General features: G+C 45.6%; 1 protein-coding gene across 2 annotated transcripts in view; it reads right to left on the minus strand.

Annotated features, from left to right (window-relative positions):
* Positions 1–24,268, minus strand: part of SH2D4A (SH2 domain containing 4A) — a 74,980-nt gene extending 50,712 nt beyond the window's left edge. The window contains exons 1-4 of one of the 2 annotated variants that reach the window (XM_066234965.1): positions 23,938–24,268; positions 18,769–19,146; positions 6,534–6,693; positions 4,989–5,160 (exon numbers count right to left, since the gene is read on the minus strand). In XM_066234965.1, coding sequence (XP_066091062.1) covers positions 4,989–5,160; positions 6,534–6,693; positions 18,769–18,949 — 513 coding nt within the window. In that variant the 5' untranslated portion in view covers positions 18,950–19,146; positions 23,938–24,268. Of the gene's footprint in view, positions 1–4,988; positions 5,161–6,533; positions 6,694–18,768; positions 19,147–23,342; positions 23,492–23,937 lie in introns of those variants that run through there. The other variant, XM_066234966.1, reaches the window with a different exon arrangement.
* Positions 24,269–26,286: the final 2,018 nt, after the last annotated feature.

Here is a 26,286-nt window from a genome sequence, read left to right on the forward strand (position 1 = left end):
TCGTTCTAGGAATTTATCCATTCCCTCTAAGTTGTTGAATTTGGTGGCGTATAATCTTTCATGGTATTCTACTATGATTCTTTGTATACCTATGATGTCTGTAGTAATTTCTCCTCTTTCATTTTGAATTTTGCTTATATGAGTCCTTTCTCTTTTTTCTCTTAGTGAGTCTAACCAGTCATTTGTTGATTTTATTGATCTTTTCAAAGAACCAGCTCTTTGTTGTATTAATTGTTTCTATTGTCTTTGTTCTCTATTTCATTTAATTATGCTCTAGTTTTTACTATTTTCTTTCTTCTGCTGACTTTGGGTTGCCTTTGTCCTTCTTTTTCTAGTTCCTTAAGATATGTGATGTTAGGTCATTTACTTGGGACCTCTCTTGTTTCTTGATATAAGCCTGTAATGATATATAAACTTGCTGTTTATAACTGTTTTTACTGCATCCCAAAAGTTTTGATATATCGCGTTGTCATTCTCATTTGTCTGTATGTATCTTTTGATCTCTACCTTTATTTCTTCTTTGACCTAGTCATTTTTTTTAGAAGTATGTTGTTTAACTTCCTAATTTTTATGGGTTTCTTTACTTTCTTTTTGTATGGAGTTGAATTCTAATTTTCACAGCCTTATGGTCAGAGAATATGTTTGGTATAATATCAATCTTCTTGAATTTGTTGAGGTTAGTTTGTGGCCCAACATATGGTCTATCCTTGAGAGTGTTTCATGCACACTGGAAAAGAATGTATAATCTGATGTTCTGGGATGAAATGTTCTATAAATGTCTATTTGTGCATTTGGTCATAGTATCAGTTAAGGCCAATATTCCTTTATTGCTTTTCTGTGTGGATGATCTAGCTAAAGTTGTCAATGGTGTGTTGAGATCTGTAAGTATGATTGTGTTTTTGTCTTGTTTCTATTTTCAGATTAGTAGATGTCATATATTTTGTGCTCCCTTATTCAGTGCATATATATTAAGAAGTGTTATGTCTGTTTGATACAATGTTCTCTTTTTCATTATGAAATGTCCTTCTTTGTCTCTTGTTACCTTTGTTGGCTTGAAGTCAGCCTTGTCAGATATAAGTATGGCTATACCTGCTTTTCTTTGGATATTATTTGCTTGGAGAATCATTTTCCAACCTTCTACTTTGAGTCTACTTTTCTTTTTGCAGCTTAGATGTGCGTCTTGAAGGCAGCATATGGTTTTCTTTTGCTTTTTGATCCAATCTGCTACTCAGTGTCTCTTTATTGATGCATTTGGTCCATTTACATTTAGGATAATTATTGTCACTTCAGGATTTCCTATAGCCATTATATGTTTTGTTTTTTGGTAGCTCTGTGTCTCCTTTAGTTCTTGTCTTTTGTGTTTCTGTCAGTCGTTTTTGTTTGGTAGTATTCCATATTTCTTTCCCCCATTTCTTCTTCTTTTAAGCTGTGTTTCAGTGTTGGGTTTTTCAGTGGGTGGTTACCATTAGGTTGTTAAGAGAAAAATTTTCATAAACACAATAGTCCTTTGTCTTATGAGTGTCTCTGCATCTTCTTTACTACTGCAGATCTTTATTCTCTCCCCCTTTACATTATTGTTGTCACAGATTATCCTATTATCCTTGTTTTTATCGTAATCTTGTCGGAGCTTTTACTTATAGTTTTGATTTGTTTTGTTCTTTGTATCTGGTCAAATAACTCCCTTGAGTATTTCCTGCAATGGAAGTTTTCTGGTGATGAATTTCCCTAGCTTCTGTATGTCTGGAAAAGCTTTTATTTCTCCTTCATGTTTAAAGAATAACTTCAATGGATATAGTATTCTTGGCTGATAATTCCTCTCTTTCAGTACTTTGAATGTTTGGGTCCACTCTCCTCTGGCTTGTAGAGTTTCTGCTGAGAAGTCTAATGATAACCTAATGGGCCTTCCTTTATAATTTATGTTCTTCTTTTTCCTAGATACCTTTAACATTTTCTTTGTCATTTGTTTTTGACAATTTTATTACAGTGTGCCTTGGAGAAGGTCTGTTTGGGTTGAGGTAACCTGGTGTTCTGTTTGCTTCTTGGGTTTGAGGATCTAACTCTTTCCATAGTCTTGGGAAGCTCTCATCAATTATTTGTTTGCATAGGCTCTCCATTCTCTTCTCTTTCTCTTCTTCTTCTGATGTAGCCATTATATGTATATTGCTCTTTTTGATGTAATCAGACCATCCTTGTAGAGCTCTTTTTTTTTTTTTTAATTCATGAGTCTCTCTCTCTTCCCTCTGTAGCATCTCTACTTGCCTGTCTTTGATGTCACTGATTCTCTCCTCTATCTGGCCTTTTCTATTAGCTAAACTTGCTAGCTCATTTTTCAATTCATGTATTGAGTTCTTCATCTCTGTTTATAAAGTTTCAATCTCCTTGGTGAAGTACTCATATTGTTAATTTGTTTTCTGAGCTCATTAAATTACCTATCAGTGTTTTCTTGCATCTAATTGAGTATTTTCAGAACTTAAATTTTGAGTTCTCTATCATTTAACTCCAAGGTTTCCATGTGATTGAGACTGCTATCTGGAGATTTCTCATTTTTTCCCCCCTAAACTATGTCTCTTTCTTGTGTAGCCAGGGTATTTGTTTACTTCTTCCTTGATGGCATTTGAGAGTGGTACTGTTAAGAAATCTAACAAAACTACAACAGAAAAATAAAAATTAAAAAAGACAATGAAAAAATGGAAAAACTTTTAAAATAATGAAAAAAAAGAAAATCCATAAAAAGGAGCAGAAACTAAAATAAAATAAAAAACAAAACCACAAAAAATAAGAATAAAAATATATAAATTAAAGAAAATGAAATTCAAAAGAAAAAAAGATCTGTTTTGAGAGGCTTTTCTGTTTTTGTTTTTACAGTAGGGGGTGCTGTATCACAAGTTACAGCTCTGTGAAATTTCTGGGCTGGCCTCTGCTGTGATGTTGCTATGGTGATGATGGGGGTAGGTCTGTAGTCGTAATGATGTGTGGGGTGTGTTATGAGGGCTTTACAGCTTTATAATCATGATCTCAGGCCTTTGAGAGCTCCTCTCATGTCTCAACAGACTAGGGGACAAGACACATGGAATCTCTGTTCTTCAGCAGAAAGAATGGTCCTGTAGGTCTAGGTGTGGGGTAAGTCTCTGCCACTCTTTGTACCCACAAGTTGAGGGTGGAGGGATCTGGTAAGCTAGGCTACACTTTGTTTTTCTCTGTCTCTGCGCTGAGTATGGCTGCTGGCAGACCACAGGAACACTGGCCGTGACCCCCTCGCTCTACTGCCACTTTGGTTTAGTATCTCTTTCATTGCCCCTCAATTTCTCCACTCCTCTCTGCAGAAGAAGACCCAGTCACTCCAGACTTCTCCCCTCTCCAGAGCCCTGGTGGAAAAAAACCCAGACAGTATGGGCTTTTTCTCTCTAGAGCCCATTGTGAGTGCATCTTGTCTTCCACCCCCCTTCTCAACCCTTCCCACTTTTAATCAATTCTAATGTGTGGATCTTTTCAAGCAAGCCTGTGAGTTCTTTTCACTGCATTACAGCTGTTCAATTTGTTGAAATTTCATGGGGAGAGATCAAGGGTATCTCTCTCACTGCTGTCATGTCATAGACTTTCTCTTATTGCTCTTAAAGGTGTTTTGTTATTCCTGTTATTCTTAATTTTAGGGGTGTTATAAAGGGGGCTGGCTATTCAGAGGAAGTTTAGTTTTAAATGTGTTCAGTGCAAAGAAGGCCTAGGAAAACCTGGGAGCTTCACTGCAGATGTGAAGAAACTCTCAGGGCTGCCCCCCAGGGATGTAAACCAAATTTTAAAGTTTTGTAGCTTTAAATATTTTGAATCTCACATTTATAGCCCTTTATAAAGCTTCTTCACGTTCTTCATATTAATAAGGTAATGGAGTGCAATGGTTAAGGTGTGACCTAGGTAAGGGTTTTGCTGACCTAGGTTTGAATCCTGGTTCAGTCCTTAATCGACTATAAGACCTTGAACAGATGGAGTAATCACATCTAACCACAGCTTCCCCACCTGTTAAATGGACAAATACCAACAGACCCTACCCTAGGTCATAAGGTTGTTGTGAGAATTAAATGAATCACTCAGCTTTGCCACATAATAGCCCATGAAGTAAGCAAGACATAACTGTACCCCTTCCTGACAGTCTCAAGAGGTCAAGAGAACACGCAACCAGTGTGAAAGAGCTGAGGATCCGAGCGGAAGTCAAACAATTGCAAATCCCCTGTTAATTCTCCGTGTAATGAAATTCCTAGCAGAAGAAGGTACTTCATAATTTAGTTTAATTGTTCTTCCACACTATAATCCAAGCAGCAAATTATGTTTTAGCTCTTCAGACTATCTGAAACATAAGAGAGTTCCTACCAGTTCTGAGTACAAAACTCTGTGATGTTCAAGAACTAATTGTCCCCACAATCACAGGCAGAATCTATGAAGCCAAAGAGGCACTGATATGTATGCTCAACAAAAAGGGGAAGACTCAATAGAATAAAATCTAGCTCAAAAAAAGGCCAGCATTATAAGACGGGGTCAGTAAATTACAGCCTGCAGAGCCCTCTGCCTGCCTTGGTAAATGAGGTATTCTTAGAGCACAGCCCTGAGCATTCAGTTGTGAAAGGGACTGCACAGCCCACAAATCCTCAAGTGTTCAGTATCTGGCCCTTCACAGAAAAAGCTGCGGATCCCTGTTATAGAAGACATACCACCCTGAAAATACCTTCAAAGCAATATTTTATTCCTGAGGGTTCTGCTTTCCAAACCTCAGTCCCATGAAGAAGGGGTGCTTTACCTTTCAGGAAAAGTAACACGTGAACCAAATCCCCCCCCTAATTCAATGAACAGCAGGACCTTCAAGTTAAGAGGGTTCCCCCTTCCATACACAAAAAGCCAATTTAAGATCCTGGAACCCAGCTACATTACCTCAGTGGTCCCAATATCCTCCCCACTCCCAGTGATGAAATTCTGCACGTTTATAAATAGGAAAAACTCACTGGTATTTTCTCTTCTTTTTGGGGTGGATCTGGTCTCGAGCCTGGCCCTGGTTCCCCCTCTTCTGCCGCTTTCTTACAGATGTTCTGAGACCCCCAGTGGTCTGGTGTTTGCAGGTCACAGTAGTGTGATTTTGTTTTCAAACTATTGGTGAATTCTTTGGACGGAGTTTTGCTGTAGAGAAACAAATGGGGAATGATCAAAAACATTCTTTCACGTGGACAGCTTTTCCAAAGCAGATGCCTACATTCAAATTAGGCGAAAAAAGAGTAATAGATACTATTTGCCGAGAGCTTATAATATGCTGAGCTCTTTGCTCAGTATTTTAAAGATATTAACTCAATCCTCATAACGAACCTGTGAGAAAGGCATTGTTACCTTTGCTTTTTATAAGAGGCTCAAGATAATTATATAATTTATCCAAGGCCACATAGTGGATAGCCAGAATTTGGACCAGGTCTGCCCAACTCCTAGTTCAAAAGCTAAACTGCTAGGCACACCACCTTCCTGTGATTAGAGTCAAACAATTCCTTTATCTGTGTATGGCCAGTTATAGTTTTAAGTTACAGAAGTGAGTGGGCAGCACCATCAGCCCTTTGGATCTGAATTAAAGTCCATGTATCTGTTTCTCTTTCACTACCTCAGATAGGACTGTCAACACTAAGGGACAGCAAGCTTCACAGGGGCCACCTGGGCACCGAGCAGAGGGGACCCATCATCTACCTCCCTGCTACCACCCAAGTCGCCTTCCTATATCTCCAGTTGATCATGTCACTTCCCTATTCAAAAACTGCCTTGCTGTCCACAGAATGAGGTCTGAACTCCTAAACTTGGCCTTTGAGGCACCTTAGAGCACGGCCCCCACCCCTTCTGTTTGCCCATGACTACCCCAAACACTCAGGAGAATCCTACAAGCTCAAGTCCAGGGGTCTTGATCATGCCTTCTGCCTGCAACTCCCTTCCCGACATTTATAGCCAGGAAACACATCTTGCCAGGCCACTTCGGATCTCACCTCTTTGGTGGACCAGTCTGACGGCTCAGTTAATGTGTGCTTATACCTTAAGTGTAGCACACACCACAGTCTGGATTGGCTGCGGGTGGCTGCCGGTTTCTCCTCCTAGGCTGGAAGCTCCTGGTTCAGCTTTGACTTCCCAGTGCCTAGCACAGTGTAAGCACCTAACGGGCCTGCGCACTCAGCCTCCCAGATCTTTGAAGCAATCTTTGAAGGCCCGCAGCTTGAACAGTGACATCCACTACTGTCGTTCAGCTGTATCGGCCTGCACTGCTCTACCACTAATCTAGTGATGGCAAATATCACGGGGAAAATCACATCCTCCTGATCAAAACGGGAATGACAAGTGGGAAAATAAGACAGCTGGTCTGAGAGCATCATGGGAAGGAAGGGAATCACCAGGAGTCTAAAGAAACTTTCCACACGGATCAAGGTTACTTTTGTGACCCTGAAAATCCCACCCCACTCTCCCACCAGACACTGTGAGTGAGAGGCACGTTTGCATCGCCCCCCGTGGGTCTGCAGATCTCATACCTGAGCTTTGCTGCCTCCTGCTCTGCTTTCTGCTGGGTCCTCTCAGCAAGAATTTCATTACAGAGCACATCGTAGGGCTTGTCCAGATGATGTTCGCCCATCACCCAGACCCAGACTTCCCTATCGGCTCCCAGTTTCCAATGAACAGATTTGCTGTTCTCTGCAAGCAAAACAAAAGCCGACTGAACAAACTCTTTGGCTAGGGGTCATCGCGTGTCCCATCATTAAAGTATTTAGGGTCTTTGGGGGTAAGAAATTGGACAAGGCGAGGCACTTCCAACCTGCGGAGACAAGCAGCTTTTCCAGGGAACGATGAAAACGGCGACAGCAACGTTCGCTGTATAGTACGATGAACCTGGGTTTTGAACATACCCATTGTGTAAATGAGGAAGGTGAGATGGGAAGAAAGCACACACTATCGTGTCAGCCTTTCGGGTCACAGAGCTCGCGTCGGAGCCCAGAGCCCCGAGAGTCTAAGCGTCGCCCCGGAACCCCGAGTTAACAGCTGCTCCAGGGTCTGGGGTTTCCACTCTCTTCATAGGCTTTGTTGCTGGTAAAAAGCACACATTCTAGAGCTAAATCCTGACTTGGACAAATTACTTAATCACTCTAAGCCTCAGTTTCATCATCTGCAGCAAAGGAATACTAACATCTATGCCGTGGGAGCAGGAAGGCTGGGTATGCCGGGCTCTGCCCCTGGCGACCCCGGACACCAGGAGTTCAAGAGAGGTTAACTGCTATCACCACTCTCCTACTGTTTACTTATATGGCTGCTCAGAGATTCACACCAGCTTGTGAGAAGATAATGCTACCGGTACTGTGATACTTGGTGAAACTACTTAAATAACCCTTGTTTACAATTGGTGCAAGGGTTATATTACATCCTAGTGCCAGTTCTCCTGAGATCTGGCCACACAGGTCATGCTCTTTGAAACCTGGGGAAGGTGGGGCATACCTGGGAGAGGCCAAAAGGTGGAATCCCCAAATCTGAAGGCCCCAGGACAGACCTACCCTCCTAGACGAACATGGCCCACGGTTGGTTCTGGTCAGGATCCCTGGACTTGAGGCCCCCAAATCAGCCAGCGGTGTTGGGTATGTGGAAAGGGCACCCAACTGTAACATAGGGGTTGGGAACCTTTTTGGCTGAGAGAACCATGAACGCCACATATTTTAAAATGTAATTCCGTGAGAGCCATACAACGACCCGTGTACTTTACGCATTATCCAATAAAAATTTGGTGTTGTCCCGGAGGACAGCTGTGATTGGCTCCAGCCACCCGCAACCATGAACATGAGTGGTAGGAAATGAATGGATTGTAATACATGAGAATGTTTTATATTTTTAACATTTTTTTTTATTAAAGATTTGTCTGCGAGCCAGATGCAGCCATCAAAAGAGCCACATCTGGCTCGTGAGCCATAGGTTCCCGACCCCTGGGCTAGGCCATGTTTATAGGTTAGATAGAAATCCATACTGAGATTGTCTTGTCTCCTTACACTAAGTAGAAGAAGGTTTCCAATTAATTAAAGCGTCTTCTGGCCTGTGTATTGTTGACCTACTTCCTACTGTTGCCTGAGGACACGTTAGAAAAGCAGGCTGCTCAAAGTCAGATTTGTTCTTTATTTTGGTGCTTTCCACTCCGCTCTGTGCAGTGGAGACTTTCTTCAGGATAATAAAGTTTTAAATAGGGTGCTGGGTGGGGTGGGGGTTGAATCATAGTCTTCACTATAAAAGGAGTCCAATGTGTCCTTCAGAAGGAGGCTGACCTCACACTGTTTCACAAGTGGAGAAACAGGGGAAGTGACTGCCAGCGATGAAGGGAACATCAATTCCCTGATGTGCCTTGCCCTCCGGGGGACAAACCCTGGCCAGCTCTGGGCTATGTTTGGGGAAATGCCAAAGGGCTCGTTAACTTTAGAGAGCTGTCATACCTCATAACACTCTCTTTATAACACTCTCTCAGGGCAACTAACAAAATGTTTTTTACTATTTCCATCTCTCAACCTTCACCTAAGTGATGCTCTACCAATATTTTTAACAGCAGAAGGGAGGTCCCTAGGAGGAGACAGGCAGAGCACCAAGGGGCACAAAGCCGGGAACACAGGGACCCAGCGGTTCTGCTCCATACGGCGCGGCACATGCTTCCCCCAGAACTGTCTCCAGAGACCCCCACATGCTGCAGGCAGGGGCAGAAATCCCAGCGCTGCCTGGGAACAGACGAGGGTGCTCATGAACAAAGAACAGAAAAGAGAACCAAAGAAGAGGACCAGAGTCTTGAAGTTGAAAAAGGAGGAAGGTGGTGAGAGGGTGGTGAAGTTAAAGAAATCAGGGTTTGGGAATAAGAAGAAAGAGAAGTAGCCATAACATGTCAGAGTTAGCCAGATGCCAGAAACATGGGCTCTTGACAGAGCAGCGCTGACGGTAATCGGTAATCTGTTCTGCCTACTCCTCGCCTTCAGGAGCTCTTAAATGGAGCCCGAGAGCAAAGAGACCGGAGGGGCTTCAAGCGGTCCCACATGGCACCCTAAAGCCTTGGGGCGGGGGGTCATTGCAGGGAGGGGAGGGTTAGCTTTGACACCTTCCATTTCACGCCAACACGAGGAAAGTCTATTAAGATCTCTGTTTAGTTCATGCCACAAAACCTGAGAATTTCTAACCAGGAGCCGATGCAAAGCTAGATGCCAGGAGATGTGTGGACAAAACAGAGGAGGCCATTTCCTGCAAGTCACCTGCAGTCTGCGAAAGAAAGAGGCATCCGGTTACCTACTTAATAAATTTTATTGTGTTTCCTCCGTGTGCCAAGCACTGAGGTAGACGCGTGTAAACAGGAACGAGACAAACCGCTTCCTGCTCTCGCGGACCTTACATTCTAGCTGGAGGAGGCAGGCAGTGAGTGATTAATTAATTATAAAGGTAATGCATTTGGGGAGGGTGGTGTTAACGGTGCTATGGGAATGCTTAAGAAGATGAACTAACCAGTTTGGAAAGCCTCCTTACAACCACCTTAAATTTTAAGTCTGGTGAGAATTCAAAGGAAGGAGAAACTGCTTTGGAAAGATAGAGAAGAAATAAAGAGATTTTTTTGTGTGCTGAGTTTTAGTGGCTGGATATGGAACTCAGACAGAGAGTGGAGAGGGTTTGGTGCTCCACACAAAGAACACCACGATCAGAGGTCAGAGCACGGAGTCAGTGAGGGGCTGCGAGGAAGCAGGGTCCCAACCAGAGCTGGAGAGGGGTTCGCGGTCGCCTGGCCATGGGCTGAGCATCGTGCAAGGGAGCCGAGGCCCCGTGGCACGGGTCCGAGACACCTGGCTGAAGGGTTTACATAGAGGCCCTGTACTGCACAAAGCCGAAAAGGGGTATTAAATCCTAGTGCTTCCACCAACTCTTGATGTGACCACGTAGATGTCACTTTACCTCTCTGAGCCTGAGCCCCCTTTGACCAGACAGAAGTCGGACCTCACAGGCCCGTCACATGATAAATGCTCAGAAAGTATCAGCTCCATGTATGTGAGCGAGTGGCCAATGCAGAGTCTGTGACTGGCTGTGCGGGCGATGCCAGGATCACAGCAGCGGTGGAGGGAGCGCCAGGACACGTCAGCATCTCGCTGGGTCAGTGTGGTGCAAGGTGGGTGTTGGGTGATGGAGTGGGGAGGGAGCGGGGAGACACGAGGGTGAGAAGACTGGGAGGCAGACAGCTGCAGCCTGAATGAGGGAAAGGACAATGTTCAACAGGCGGCGGAATCAGGGAAGGACTCAAAGATGACGCCGACATTGCGAGACTTCGTAACTGGGAGGTTGGTGGGGGGTCAGCAGAAACAGTGACGTCAAGAACTCGCAGCTGTTTGAGGAGTTAGATAATGAGATGTTCTGGAAATGTGGCATCCATGATGTTTAACTTGACTAGAAATCTACATGCCATTCCAGTGGTGATCTAAAAGACTGAATGGGAGTTCAGAAGGGAGGCTGAGGCTGGCCGCACGAATTTGGGAATTATGTTCTAGATGTCACTGTTGAGCCATGGGCACAGATGAATTCACAAAGAGAATGAAGCCTTGAAGAGAACCCTGGAAAAGCATGTGCTCCATGCAGGAAGCAGAAGAAAAGGGAGGAAAGAGAGAGTGCTGACTCAAAAGGAGAAAAAGGAAGAGGATTCTGATCCCTAAATAACTAAATAACGTAGGGAGAGACAGGCAGAACCCTGCCTCATGGCCACGAGAGGAGAGACCGCAGGTGCTGAGATGAGGGGAAAGGAGGTGAAGGCTGAGCAAGATCTTTGGAGATCTCTGACCTCTGAGAGAGCGATTAGGGGGGCAGGTAGGGAGAACAGGCTAAAAAGGTGGGACAGAAAGAACGGTGAAATACGGAGGCTATAAGTATGTGCTCTGGAGAGGTGACTTCGTGAGGGAGAATGTGAGGATTCAGTCAGCGAAGGTTCGCTGAGTGTCTGCGTGCCCCAGGCACTGCGCACAGGCCGAGGGACAGAGAGAGCCCTCAGGAGCTCCGAGGGCTGGAAGATGGCTTTAACTAGGGGAGACATGGACAGGTTTTACACTTGGGTTGTGGGACGGGTGGCAGGGATGAGGCCAAGGGACTGACAGACAGAGGGATGGCCGAGACTAGGTAAGGGAGAAAGTGTTGGCAGGAGAGGAGAAAGTGTTGGCAGGACAGGAGAAAAGCTCCAGTCCCGTAAGAGTTGAAAACTGACGTGCGTAGACCATTTTTGTCCTCACAGGACTGCCTTAGGGACCCTAAGGCACTGCCTTCTGACTTCACTTTTATGTGGAATGTAAAATAAATAATAAACTAACAAACAGAAAAAACGAAACCCAGAAACAGACTCATGGATACAGAGAACAAACTGGTTGCCAGATGGGGGACCGGGCGGGTGAAAAACGAGAAGTGATGAAGTACGAACTGGCAGTGACAGCCCAGTGACGGGGAACACAGTCAACAACACTGTCATACCTATGTATGGGGCCAGGTGGGTACTAGACTTCTGGGGGGACCGCTTCGTAAATTATATAAATATCTAACCACTGCGCTGCATGCCTGAAACTAATGTAATGAACATTATCTGGAATTAAAATTTTTTTAATTAAAAAATATACAACTCTTTATTCTAAGTTAAATTAAAATAAAATTGGCCCATAAATATATATGATGCTATCCGGGCATTCTGGATTTTCTATCTAGTGCACCTTGAAATTACATGCACTCTTTAATCAGAAGACAGTTGAGAGAGAGGACTTTATATAGCACTTCCGTTTAATTATAAGTTTTCTCCTAGCCCCTGGATCGTGTTTATATACTGCAGGGCTCTTCATGTTTGCGATCTTAGGGGTTCCTGAGAATTTCTTCTAAAAACAACTTTTCTGGAACCATGGGTCAGTCCTGCTTGGTGCCACAGCACAGACTCGCTGGGCAGACCCCCGTCCCCAGCTCAATCCCCACGTAAAACCTGTAACCAGGCAGTGCTGTAAAATATCACAGGAAGCGGTGACACACGTCCTTGGCAAGGAAATGCCAGGCTGACTCCAGTTCTTATATTTCAGCATGACGCTGTTCACGTGATCATTGTGTCTGGTTCCTCCACATGGGGCGGACCCAGCGGGGGTGCAGGAGGGAGAAACTAGAGGGGTCAGTGGGGTTGACCTCCTCATGGGCAGGTCGGCCAACTCCAGGGTTTCAGAGAGTCGGCACCTGGCCTCCACCCCGACTGGAACCACACTAACAGGTAAGGGTGGGAGGGGAAGAGTGAAGAATACACAGTTGTCCCCCCCTTATCCACAGGGCATGCGTTCCAAGACCCCCAGTGGATGCCTGGAGCTGTGAATAGTACTGAATGCTAGTAAGAGGTTAACAATAATAACTGATAATAAAGTAAAGGAATTACAACAATTCGCTGTAACAAAAGTTAGATGAATGGCTAGGGGGAACGTTGTTAGGTCCAACAAGAGTTACTTAAACACACACACTGTGGTTCTGCCACCGTTGATCTGGTAACAAAGACAGCTCCTCAGTGACAAACGGGCAGGAGACACACAAAGCTGGACGAGGGGATGAGTCACACCCTGGGCAGGACACAGAGGAAAGCACGAGATTTCATCACGCTGCTCAAAATGGCGCGCAATTGAAAACTTATCAATTGCTTGTTTCTGGAATCTTCCATGTAATATTTTCTGACCGCACTTGACTGTGGGTAACTGAAACTGTGGAGAGCGTACCCTATCCCCACACCAACAGAGGACCCAGGACTGAATTAACAGAAGACAGAAGAGCATCAACACCGGGATCCTCCCAACAAATTTAAATACAGTGGGGCTATTATCAAGGCTGATAAAAGCAGTGCACTTACCAAGTTAAAATATCAATATTCTACCCTAAACTCCCAACATCCCAAGTACCTCTCACCACTCTGAGTGGTGGATACACTACCCCACCCCCATCTGGAAATGAAAGTCGAATGCCTGGTTGGTGGGTTGGGGGGGCACCCTCTAGGACTTGGGCGCTCTGGCTGTGTCCCTTCTGATGGGTGCCCATGTCATGTGTGCCAGTAAACATTTAGAATCTCACCTGAGGCTATTACCCCTAATTTACCATAAGGAAACGGAGGCTTCAGGGAGGGTAAGGAACTGGCCCGAGATCACAGAGCTAGTGAAATTGAAACAAGAATTCAAAACTAGCCCATAGGACTACAAAACCAGCAGTATGTCTAGGGAAGCCTCATACTGTATTGTCTAAACTGAAACACTTCAGAGAGCAAAATGTGAACCTGCCCCCAAAAGGGATGCCGGAATAATGGACATCAACAGAACTCTGCTGGACAAGCTGGGGAGTGGGGTCACCGTCACATTCCCTCTGGGCTTCGCACAGCACGATGGCCAGGAGAAGGCTCAGTCCAGCCCCGTGTGCATTTTAATGAGGACCAGGGCGAGTCCTATCAGGACTTCCTGAATTACTTAAAACTGTGGCTTTCCCCATTGTTTGCTAGATTTGTTAACCTGGGTAATAATCCTGTAATTACTAAGACATTATAATGTCCATCTTTTAAAACTTGTACATTTTTATGCTTATTTTAGAGACAAAAGGACAGAAAGGGAGTTGGGGACCTGCACAGCGCTACAACCCAGGAATGCAGGTGGCGCTGAAATAAGTGAGAACTTGAGTCAGGAGAAGAGACCAGCTGAATCCCACGCTCAGGAGGTGAAAGGGACGAGGGCGGCTATTGTCCACACATGGCCGCTCACCACGTAAGAAGCCGAGCCCAGCTGAACTGTGAAGCCCAGAGTTAAGGGAACAGACCAAGTGCTTCAGACTTGGAGTAGATTTGGACCTGAGTTTAAATCCTGTCTCCACCACACACATTCCTCTAAGTTTGTTTCTTTATTTGTGAGGATAAAGGGGACAACGTTCACCTTCCTGGATTCTTGTGAGAATTAAATGAAATAACACAGATACAACGCTTATGCCTGGCACATACTAACAGCCAGTCCAGAGCGGAGAGAGGGACACTATGAAATGGAGATGAAGTAAAACCCAGAGAGTGCAGTGACGAGGTGTGTGATGAGGTCAGGAGTAATCGGGTGGTTCCTGGGTACCTGGCTTCGGTGACTGGGAAGAAAACAGTACCACTGATGGTGACAGAGGATGACAGGCAGCGGCAGGCGCTGAGGTGGCAGGAGAACTGGGTGAGTGACACTGATGAACAAGGTTGTGCATCAAGCATGCAGGGCTCGTGGGTCTTCTGAGTGGAGCTGCTCACGAGGCCGCTGAGACTGAGACGGAAGCTCAGGTGAGAGGTCTGACTCGGCAGTACGGGCCTGAGAGTGATGGCACTAGGTGGTGTTTAACCCTAACAAGTAGAGGAGGCACCCCAGGGAGATGCTAAAGAGACCGCAACTTTATCCTCAAATCTATGAAACTGTGAAGAGTGGGCAACTATACTCAATGTTGTCTGTGTGCATTTTCCTAGGTCCAAGCTTTCAGTAAATTCTCAAAGGCATCTATGAGCCCCTCAACTCCATCTCAAAGTTACAAAGCACCAGCGAGGAGTGAGGCACCCCCTGGGAACACAGATATTCAGGGGTCAGGCAGAGATGGAAAGAAACAGTAATGGAGAGAGCAGGAGACTCCTGACACCATGAAAGAAAGACATTCTGAGCTGCAACTCAACAGAGTCCAAAGTGACTGAAGAACCGATAGAGGTAAGAGCTAAATCCAGCAGTTTAAGAGTTTAAGAGCAAAGGGAGGGGAGGAAGTCCACACCGCAGGTGGCAAAAACCAATGGATTGATCCTTGTTTCATGAAAAAGGGAAGGCTCTGCATAAAAGAACTTACTCATTTGTAAACAATAAGAATCCAGCAAATGACCCTGGTCAGCTGGCTCAATGGTAGGGTGTCGACCTGGTATGTGGAAGTCCTTGGTTTGATTCCCAGTCAGGGCACACAGGAGAAGCAACCATCTGCTTCTCCACCCCTCCCTCGCTTCTCTCTCTCTCTCTTCCTCTCCCACAGCCATAGCTCTATTGATTTGAGCACATTGGTCCTGGGCAGTGAGGATGGCTCTGTGCAGCCTCTGCCTCAGGCACTAAAAATAGCTTGGTTGTGAGCTCTGGACCTGAATGAGCAGAGCATTGGCCCCAGATGGGGGTCACCAGGTGGATTAAGTCAGAGCCATGTGGGAGTCTGTCTATCTCCCCTCCTCTCACATAAATAAATAAATAAATAAATAGGTAGGTAGGTAGGTAGGTAGGTAGATAGATAGGTAGATAAAAATGATCCAGCAAACGAAGTTACATGACTCCAAGTTCATGTCAAGGGCACACACACAGGGACCAGATCCCAGCCTATTGCATTAGGTTTCCATCAACTTCAGAGAGACCTAATGAAACAAGTGCTGGGCAGCCCTCTACTAAATAAAGGCCTCCTCTATTTGTGTTACCAGAAAAAAGAATACAGAATGAAGGCTCCCTGGCAGAGCTCTGATGCGTGCATATGTTTCAGATGCACACAAGGCACTTGCAAACAACAGTAACTGTTATGAAGCTCCAGGAAAGCTTGACATGCAGCAAATCTGTTCATAGCACCAGCTTTGGGAGTCAGACTCAAGGTCCATTCAGCTCTATTACTTGCTTGCCAGTTGTTGCCCTGAGCAAGTTAGTTAATATCCCTCAGCCTCAAAAGTGTGAGCATTAATTGAGCCTCAGGCTTGGCCATGATTATTTAACGAGATAATACATTGAAGCTCTGAGCTCAGCAGCTTCTGATACACCATCAGCTCAATAAACACAGCTGATGCTACTTTTCTAGTCTAGAGCAGCATGGTCCAAATGTGAACTACATCTGTAATTATACATTTTCTAGTAGCCCCATTACAAAATCAAAGCAACTGGTGAAATTAATTTTAATGTTTCATTTTTCCCAAGATATCCAAAATATTATGTCACTATAGAATGAACATAAAATTACTAATGTGGTATTTTACATTGTTTCTTTCTCAGTCCCAACTAGCCTCATTTCATGTGCTCCACAGCCGCACCTAATTAGTGGCTGCAACAACAGACAACACAGCTCTCGACCCCACCAGTCACAGGAGGTCTGTAATCCTCTCCCTCTCTAAGAATCCCATTTGCCCACCACACTTTGAAATGACTTTGAGCTCTAATCCTGAATTAAATCCAAACTTCTGATTGTTTCCCAGCCCCTCCTACTTTAGCTCTAAGATTACTACAAGGTGGACAGGTACCTGGGATGCCCAGTGGCAAACGCTTTAGTGATGTTCCTTGAAAACTCACTGCAGTGGACTGGCTCGAGATAAGAATGACCAGCTGACATTGAAAGTACAGCTGCTGATGAGCTAGATGGTGTGAAGGAGGGGGTTGGGTGGGTATAAGATATATTTAAGTTTTTAAAATTAAATTTATTGGGGTAACAAATGAACACACACAAAAAAAACTCGAAGATGTATTTAAGGAGCCAGGGTAAGGCCAGTCTCCAAAGCCACAGTCTGGCTAAGAACTGCTAAGAAATAGCAGTACTTGAGTCAGGCAGTACAAGCCGGGTGGGGATGGGGTGGAGGCAGGGAAGGTGGGGAGGCGGGGGAGGCAGGGGAGGCAGGGGAGGCAGGGGAGGCAGGGGGAGGCGAGGTACACAGGGGACGCAGGGGAGGCAGTGGATACAGTATACAGAGGAGGCAGGGGAGGTGGGGGAGGCGGGGGAGGCGGGGGACGCAGAGGAGGCGGGGGAGGCTGCAGCTTGGGCCTGAAAGGGGCAGGAGGGCACAGTGAGGTGTCTCAACAAACAAGGGCCAGGGGCTAGGAGTGTGCCGCACAAACACACCTCTGGAAATCCCGTGCCCTGATAATACTGCCTTTATCTGTGGCTTTAGCTTCAGAGGCAGAACGATATGAAAGAGAACTGTTGTCTTTTTAGGGGGAAGTGGGGAAAGGATCCAAAAACGTGCCTTTTCTGTCATTAGAAAAGGAACTAACTTAATGCAAAAAAAAAATATTTTTCCAAGTGTTACATTTAAGGGAATAATAAACTTCCCACAGGAAATACTGCTGGAAATTTCTCTGTGTGGATTAATATAGTTTTTCATGATCATTTAACTACAATAATATACTCATATGGGTTTTCTGAGAGGTGGATTCAAAACTCTGCAAAGGAAGGATTTAAGCAAAGAAACGGAAATTGTTTCTTAAGTTACCACAGGGAGACCGATTCAGTAAACATGAGAAGCCCAGAGTCTAACGACGAGTCTAGGCCACTAGTCCCCAGTTACCCACCACGTCAGTATGTTATGTTCACAATGAACACAGGGCCAGTTATATCTGATAAACTCTCACTAAAGCATGCAAGAAGAGGCATAATCCAGTTCAGAAAAGTCAAAGGGTTATGCTTCAGATTGGACATGTTACTTGTGGAAGGAAAAATTCGATTTGGATAGTGTAGAGTACTGTGAAATCCAACAGGACTGGGCACCTTCTGGAGGCGTGACCTTGCATATATTACTTCTCTGATTCTAGTTTCCTCCTCTGCAAAATAGGAAAATTGATACTGATTTTGTAGACATTTTATAAGGTGAGATATCATGTGTGTAAATGTGCTTTGCATGGTGTCTGACAAAACAGGTGTCTACCAAACAGCTGTTCTTGATAATAGCAATAATAATAAATGAGATATGCACTTATTTCTGTATCATTACGAAGGTTGAGTTGGAAAAAGTTTTTAATAAAAAGCAGTATACAGCAAAGGTTTCTCAGATGACTAACTTTTTGAGTCTGTGAACATACCAGCATTCAAGTAAGATTCATTTTCTCAGTATTTGAAACCCCAAATAGTTTTATCAAACTTTATTTTCCTAGCTTAATAAAACAAGGAGAAATTGGTCTTGAATGCCTGCGTAAGTGACCTTGAAAACTGTGTGTTTTAAAAACAATTTAGTTATTCATCCATAACAGAATCTGACGGAGGCATATGGGGGTTGGTTGTGGGGGGAGGGGGGTTAAGGTGTGCTTTTCTATGACTGTGTGTGTGTGTGTGTGTGTATATATATATATATATATACACACACACACACACACACACACACACCCTAAGTCTACTGTGCAAAGAATTCCTTCCCCATGGTCTCAAAAGGCCCCCTCAAGCTACCAAGGCATTCTTTGTGTCAGGAAGAAATATGTCTGAAAAGTTAACTTACACTAAAACAATTATAATATTAAAAAGTATTATGACTTTTTTCCTTATAGCAGTCTTTGTATTTTAAGAGGGAGTTTTCAAAAAAAAAAAAAAAAGATAATTCAAAGAAAAATCTCTTAAAATCTAAAAACTGCAGACACAGTTGCTGTAAGATGCTGATAAAAGGACTTCGTATGCTGCTAAACAGAGCACTAGGCATCTGTGACAATAAAGGGAGTCAGAAACCTTCCTTACTAACCCTCACATGAAATTCACAGGGGACTTTTTAATTTAGCTTTAGGTCAGGCTGGTTTCAAGCAAGCAATGAGCTTACACAACCCCAGGGTAACTCCCGTGTGTACCTGCGTATGTGCTCCTGCATGTAGACTTCAAGTTGATAAACTGCACTATTAGAATCTCAATAACATTTAGGGTCCGTCTACCCAACTGGAACGCACACCTGGCTTGTTTCTGACTAGTGTGAAATGTTAAGACAAGCCAGGAGCCGGCCTCCTAACACATTCATGGAAGAGACACAGTTAAGTTTACCTTTCTTGGGTCTGGATTTCACTGGCAAGGACTCCTTTTTTTCCATTGCCGCTTCTCTTTCTTTCCACCGGCGGATCTGTTCCTCCCTCATCTTGAAGAAGAGGATCTGTTTCTGCTCTTCGCTGAGCTCTGCCAGCAGATCGGGATCTATGTACATCTCCGACAGTATCTGTTTCAGCATCTCTGCAGGTTTGGAGTCTTTTACACCTGTGGCCAAAGTCCTTGAAAATGGCTGCCAGCTGTGCCTCCACCTGGGCTGGCACTTGGACGGACCTTCCCAGAGACTCACAGCAATCCCGAATGACGGGGACAATAACTCAGCAAACTGGCTTTCGGCTCCTGGCACTGATCATCCTGCCCAAAGTGCCGTTCACGAGCCTGCAAAGTGCAACAGCCAACAACAGCCAGTGTTAAAATGTGTAGAGGGCAAGGACAGGTTCATGAATAAAGGCTGGAGGAAATACAGTATCGCTTTTCATTTCTGGGGAGAAGAAAAAAGCTGAGGCAGCTCTGTAAAGAGTTTGTGTAACCTCTATCCCATAATTTCCAAAGATACTTTATCAAATAAAACAAAACAAACCTTGCCTTTTTACAGGTCAATCTCAGGGAAACAAAAAAAATTAACTGAGGTTTGGCCTTGTCCCAACCAAGCAAACATCTTATTACCTCAGAGCCTCACAAACCAACTGTATGGCTGAGAAAAGAAAGAAAGAAAAAAAAGGCATAGGAGGAAATTAAAAGCCTCTTTCCAAACAACTTATTTCAAAATGAAATACTATTTGTGAGATTTCACAGAATTACCCACCTCAAACCAAATCAAAGGAGAACCATGTTCAAGGAAGGAAAAAGAAGAAATAAAAATTAGACCACAATGCCATTTTTCCATTTCCCCTTAAAATTCGCACCGAATGGACACAATTCTGTACTCTCATCTTCATAGAAGGACAGTGCAATTTCCAGACCACCTACTGAAACCATGGAAACACTGCAGGTGCAGGAGAACCTTCATGTACATTCTGGAAGGCCACCAGGTTTTAGGTATACATCCTCCAGATAACCTAATTTAATAAAATCTAAATTTACAGATCAGATAAACTGGGAGAATGAAAAGGTGACTAGTGTCATTACAAAGGATCCTGGCTTTATAAAAGAACTTATTAGAGGCTTCTTTAAAAAGACTGTGGAAGTCAGCGATTAGAGTCATGGAAGGGGCCAACAGAAGGATATTTACTCAGATGTTAAGGAGTCATTCACTTTGATTTCTTACCAAAGTGTAGCCTGGACGAGTACATTCATAAGTAGTTTCACAGTGGTTCTACTGGAAGGGGGCTGACATTCCACTGAGGTTTCATTCTACTTTACACACTTCTGTTTGGTTAATTAAAAAAACAAAAACAAAAAAAACCCTTCATACTATTATAATCAGAAGAAAATTATGTATACATTTCCATTCTAGAAAAACAAGACTTTTCATGTGTTTTCAGTATGATAGGATCACCAAAATTCTAAGAAACCGATTAATAATTTGGTGCTTATTGTCAACCATGTAGACATGCCCTCTCAATGCCATTTCTCCAAACTAAGTTCAAACGCTCTTAAACTCCAGACTAGTCACTTAGCCTCCTAGATCCTCCACCTGTTGTCACCCACCCAGCCAGACTGTGATGTTCCCCCCATCCCCTGGGAGTGTCCTTAAGCTCTCCTTCTTCCTCCTCTTCCATGCAAACTGTTTCTCCATCTACACCAGTCTTCTGAGACAAGCGCTCAAACCCAAAGTGGTTAGTCTATGTCGCATATAGTTAGACTCACTATTCACTGTGTAGCAGGGACATTTACTGAGGCTACAACTACTCTAGCTACCTGAATCCTATAATCTCTCTCCTGCAGCATTCAGCAACAGGAACTCAAATGGAACACAGTGTTAAGAGAACATTAAGATAGAATAAAAAGCAGTGTCTGACTCCAATTCAGCCAGGTATGCCTATTCCAGGCTCTACCTTTGTATTTTGCTCTGAGGTGACCCTCAAAGGTTGTAACAGAATTGATGTCCTGTAATACTTTCTGGACTTGAGTTCGAACAGCTTCCCGAGGGGCAGAGCTCACTCAGTTCACACTGACGAAGAGATTTCCAGAGGCTGCCCTCTCCTCTGTAGATGACAGGAACCAGAGGAAGAATTTGGTTCCTTGGACACTTGACTCCATTGCTCTGAGGTGAAATGGTAAGAACCCAAAGCGAGTGACTCCTGAACATTCCAGTAAATGCCCTTCCGTTGGCCCCTTCCATGACTCCAGTGGCTGACTGCCACAAAAATAGAACATGGTAGAAAACGAGGAACCCAGTGAAGCCTGAGGCCTCTGCTATGTTCCCCACTCAGAATGGGGTGAATCCTAGCCTCAGTGACAGTGTGGATAGAGCCCCAAAACAAAAACCCTGAAAATGCCAAGTTCACCTTCCTCCCCTCCCAAAGTACTGACTCCTGGTAATAAGAATTCACACTCACTGTGCCAGCCACTATGGTCAGTGCTTCCGCGTTCTAACTCATTTACTCTGCACAGTAAACAGCCCTTGGGTCCCCCCTCACTCTCACAGACGGCGGAGACTGAAGTGGCGGAGCCGGGCCATCTGACTCTAAGTTGGCTTGACTGCACTCCACCAGTACAGCGGAGTTTCTCTGAGAGCCCTGAACCAGAACATCATCCGGATGTGGGACTGCACGTGAGATTTCCAAATGAAGCCCAGCAAATTGCCGCCGTGGAGATGCTGAACTAAAGGTGTGTGACACACAGTGCCTCTCCGGCAGAAGCAGCTTCATCCTGGTCGTTATGGATAAGCTTAGGGGAGGCCAGGTATGGAAAAGACCCCCGCCCAGGGAGGACAGCATGCTGACCCGGGTGGGAACGTTGTTCCTCACTTTTTTCTCCTCAGTCTCCCCTCTCACACAAGGTACAGCCTCTCACAGTGAAGAGCTCACAGCACCTCTGTGACGAGATGCTCAAGCTCTTTCAGTTTTAACTTTTTTGTTTTGCCTTTTGTAGCAAACATGGGCTTTTTAGCATTACAGTTCATTAGTGGATCTTGAAGGCAAGACACTGGCTTCCCTGTGTCCTCAGAAGATACTTGGGGACTTAATTTACCACTCTCCTGTGATCAGGCATTTAAATAACAGGCAGACCATTCTATGACTTGATTCCTACTGGTATGAATTAACTCTTTCCTCCCCATGCTTTCGGATGGAAAAGTCAAACCCAGCTCCGGGTGCTCATAGGACAATCAACAAGGGATCCCAGCCTGGGCTCCCAGCTCTGCCTCTCGTGACCTGTGACTTCACCTCCTCATCAGCCAATGGAAGGCCTGCACTGTAAATCTTTGTAATTTGAGGACTATGCCAGATAATACGTGAAGTTAGAGACAAATAGAGTCAGCCAGGGTAGAGGAAATAGAAATGAGGAAATTAATCAGGGTTTTTCCCACTTTCACTGTCCGACAGGGTCATCACTGCTGATCCTGAATCAAACTCGAATGGCTTTCCCCCAACATACCGACTGCAGCAAACTTCCAGTTATTCAAGATGCGATACAAAGAAAGAGCTCAGCTAACTCAGTTTTCTTCTTCTTTTAGTGAAGGTAATGAGAAGCCACAGCCCACATCTGCTATCTTTTCCAAAAATAAATTCCTAAAGGGTCATAGGATCAGCTGTTTTCCAGATTACCGAAAGATTTGGCCTGACTCTCACACCTTCCACTGCCCTGTTCTACAAAACAAAAATTGTGTTTTTAATGACTTTGAGACAAAAACAAAAGCAAACAAACAAAAAATAAGCCTGAGATACAGCACAAATCATAAAAATACAGTATAACTTTAATATTAAGAATATAATTTGAATTTTAATTATTTTAAAGCAGCCAGTTGTTTTCAGATTTGCAGTTACCTTGTTCAACTTCATCTTATTACTCTATCTCCAAAGAGGCCATTTTTGAGGATAAAATGAATTACCAGAGGTGACAGAGATTTGATAGGTTTTGTAACTGTGTACCCTTCTTTAGAAAGTTGATTTATTTACTGTACACACAAATTTGTCTAGATTTCACTAGCATGCCAAATCTATGCCCACAGATGCCTTCTACTTATTTATGAGCTTAAAAAAGATGGTGGCTAAGTCGTTTCTATTAAACAGGCAATCCAATAAAAAAGCCTTCTTAAGAGGTAAGGAGACTAAGTTTAGAGAAAGCTGCCGGGCTTGCTTCTTCCCTGTTACCCCGGAGAGGGAAAGACAGTTCCGAGAAAATCGACAAGCTGTGACTTATCATGCGTCTCCATGCCCACCAGTTCGAGCACCCGCAGGAACCCCGAGGGCAGGAACGGACACGGGTGCGCATTTGGTGGAGGAAGGTCATCGCCACCGAACTGACGGGGTCGGGGACGGTGGGGGTGGGGGACTACTGTCTGGGTCTGAGGCAGGCTCCGGCTCCCTCGCCGCAATCTCACAGGACCCTGGGGTGCTGGCGCGCTGAAACTGTTCCCACACTCTCCTGTAAGGTCCGGGGCGAAGCAAGACCCCCCCGGCTCTACCCACGTGTGTCGCGTGCTCGTCCGCGGTGCAGTCGCTGCGGCGCACCGGAGTGGGGCGCCCGTCGCGGGGCCGGGGGAGACGCGGGCGCCGAGGTCTGTTGGGCCGGAGTCCGAAACCTTAGAGCAGCCCGGACCCTCCCACGCGGCCACCACCCTGGCGCAGCGGCTCCCTCCCGCTGGAACCCCGCCCGACGTGCGTGCACACGCCCCTCGGGGACACGGAGCCCCGCCCGCAGCCCGGGCTGCCCCTGGGCTTTCCCACGTGCTCGGTGGCCACCCCCCCCCCCGGGGTCCCCCTTACAGCGACCAGGAACCCCCGGCCCGCAGGCTCACCGCTCCCGGCTCCAGACATCGGACACCAGACACTGGACACCAGCAGCCCGGCCGCCGCGGCCGCGCTCGCCGCCCAGCCCCGCACTTGAGCCGGCCCGCGGCGCGGTGGCGGGGCCGTGGGAGGGGCGCGGGCCAGGCGACCGAGCCCAGCCACCGGCCTTCCCCAGCGCTGCGCTCTCCGCGAGCTCTCTCCAGTCCCCCCGGCCCCGCTCTGCTGCCGGCCGCCCTCCGCACCCCGACACCCACCTGCCCGGCCCCAGGCTCACCTGGCAGGGCGACCCGCCTGCCACCTCCGGTTGGGGCGGCCGAAGCTGTCCGGGAAAGCAGCGAGAGGCAGAGGCACCCGCGAGCGGCACAGGCTGGCTGGACAAACTTACTCTGGCGCGATGTTGGCACACAGAGTCCCTCAGCCCGGCCCGCCCGCTCCGCCCCACCCGCGGCCCACATGCCGGGGTGACTGATGGGCGCTCCCGGCCCCACCCGGGCTCCTGGACACGCTCCAGGGCCTGGCGGCGGCGGGGCTGGCGGCTTGCTGCAGCCCAGGCCGGGTCCTGGACTCGCACTGGCCCCAGAAGCGGGGGTCCCGGGCCAGGCCTCCCCCTCCACCTGCTGCCTGCGATGGCTCGTCCCGCCATCTCGGGTGCTGTGTAACTTATTAATATCAGCGACCGAGCCCCTTCTCCGCCCCTGAGCTCAGGGTTTCTTGCAAGGTGGAGCCTGCGGAGGCGGGCAGGGCCTTCTCAGTTACAGTCACCGGGCCAAGTCAGCTCACTTCTCGCGTTCTGCTCCTGCTTCTTTTGGAGCTTACTTTTTTTTTTCTTTTGTTGCCATTAAGTAAATGATCAAACTCTCAGGCACTTGCCAGTACAGGTGTGGTTTTGTAGGACAGGATCAAAGAGGAGAAAGGCTGGAAAGATGGAGAGTGAAAACAGCGACAGGGAGAGAAATTAAAAGAAATCTGGAATAGAAGTTAAGAAATTCTTGTGAATTTCAGTAAGAAGAGGCTGGGGTGATACATGAAGGGAGGAGCTGACTGAGGGCAAGAGAAGGAAATCTTGGACGAAATTGGAGCGGAAGCAGAGGCATTAGAGGGCGTGTTCTACTGAAGAAGAACATACCGAATGTGTGGAGAAAGACGGCTTGACTTGGTGAACCCCAGATTGACCGTGTTGGGGAAAGGTAATAAAAGAGTAAGCATTCAGTTGTCTCCACAGAGGACCCAGGAAATTCAGGAGCCTGACTTTGTTCAACCGTGGAACTTTTTCATACACAGCCTCTCAAACTGCAGATGACACCCAAGGTTAGAAAGAGCCTGGGGCAGAGATCAGTCCTAGAGACACAACTATTTAGGAACCATTCTAGGGATCCTAACAGGGGTGAATTTCTGGTTTAGGTTTGGCTCCCACTGCTTATTAAAGGAATGGCCTGTGGGTGTTTTTTGGCTGGAGTGTCATTTGACCCTGGTTAGCTGCTGTGGCTAGCTCAAAATGAATCCTAACACTTTGTGGATTGAACAATTGATGAGCCAGGAAGGGCGGTCATTAGCAAGTTAAAATTCCAGAGACACTTGTAACAGCCGATTACCTTCCTCCACACTCCATCTTCTTCCATGCCCTGATAAGTCTTCCTAACAGTGCTCCCACACTGCTACTAACCTCTCTGTCCTTCGGTTTCTCCCTCTGGATCATAGTGCTTACCTACCTTGTTAACTTGTTGCAAGGGTTAAATGAGATAATATCATTAAAATGCTTACAATAGTTTCTGGAAGTTGTAAGTGTTTGAACACATTAGGTCATATTATTTCACATTACACACTATAATTTCAAATTACCACTTCACACCTAGGTTATGGATTTTGCTTAGACTCTAAATTAGCCTCAGTGATCCCCACCTCTTAGTATAGTAGTCCCTTCCTTATCTGTGGGAAATACATACCATGACTGCCAGTGGATGATTAAAACCATGGATAGTACCAAACCTTATATAGACTATATTTTTTCCTATACATGCATACCTATGATAAAGTTTAATTTATAAATTAGTCACAATGAGAGATCAATAATAATAATTAATCATAAAATAGAAGAATTGTAACAACATACTATAATAACACTTATATGAATGGCTTTGAGTCATTATTAAGTAAAATAAGGGTTGAGCACGAGCACTGCAATATCATGACAATCTGAGAACCAAGGTGGCAAGTGAGTAAGGGGTGGGGAGCATATACAGTGTGGCTATGCTGGACAGAAGGAGGGTTTACCTCTAGGGTGGGGCAGAGCAGGAGAGATTTCATTAGAATGGCACACAATTTAAATTTAGGATTTTTTTTTTCCTGGAATTTACCATTTAATATTTTCAGAGCACTGTCGACCAACCACAGATAAGGAAGGACTACTTTATGTTACTTCTGAGATTACGTTATAAAAGACCTTGTAGCTTGTCTTGGTGTATGTGCGTCTCCCTCTCTTGGATCGCTTACTCTTAGGGAAACCAACTGCTGTCATGGCCAACCCTGTCGACAGGCCCACGTGGGGAGGAACTGAGGACTCCTGCCAAGAGCCACAGAGTGAGCTTGGACATGGATTCTACAGCCCCAGTCAAACCCTCAGCTG

The sequence above is a fragment of the Saccopteryx bilineata genome, chromosome 6 (genome assembly GCF_036850765.1).
Source record: "Saccopteryx bilineata isolate mSacBil1 chromosome 6, mSacBil1_pri_phased_curated, whole genome shotgun sequence".
Taxonomy (NCBI): Eukaryota; Metazoa; Chordata; class Mammalia; order Chiroptera; family Emballonuridae; genus Saccopteryx; species Saccopteryx bilineata.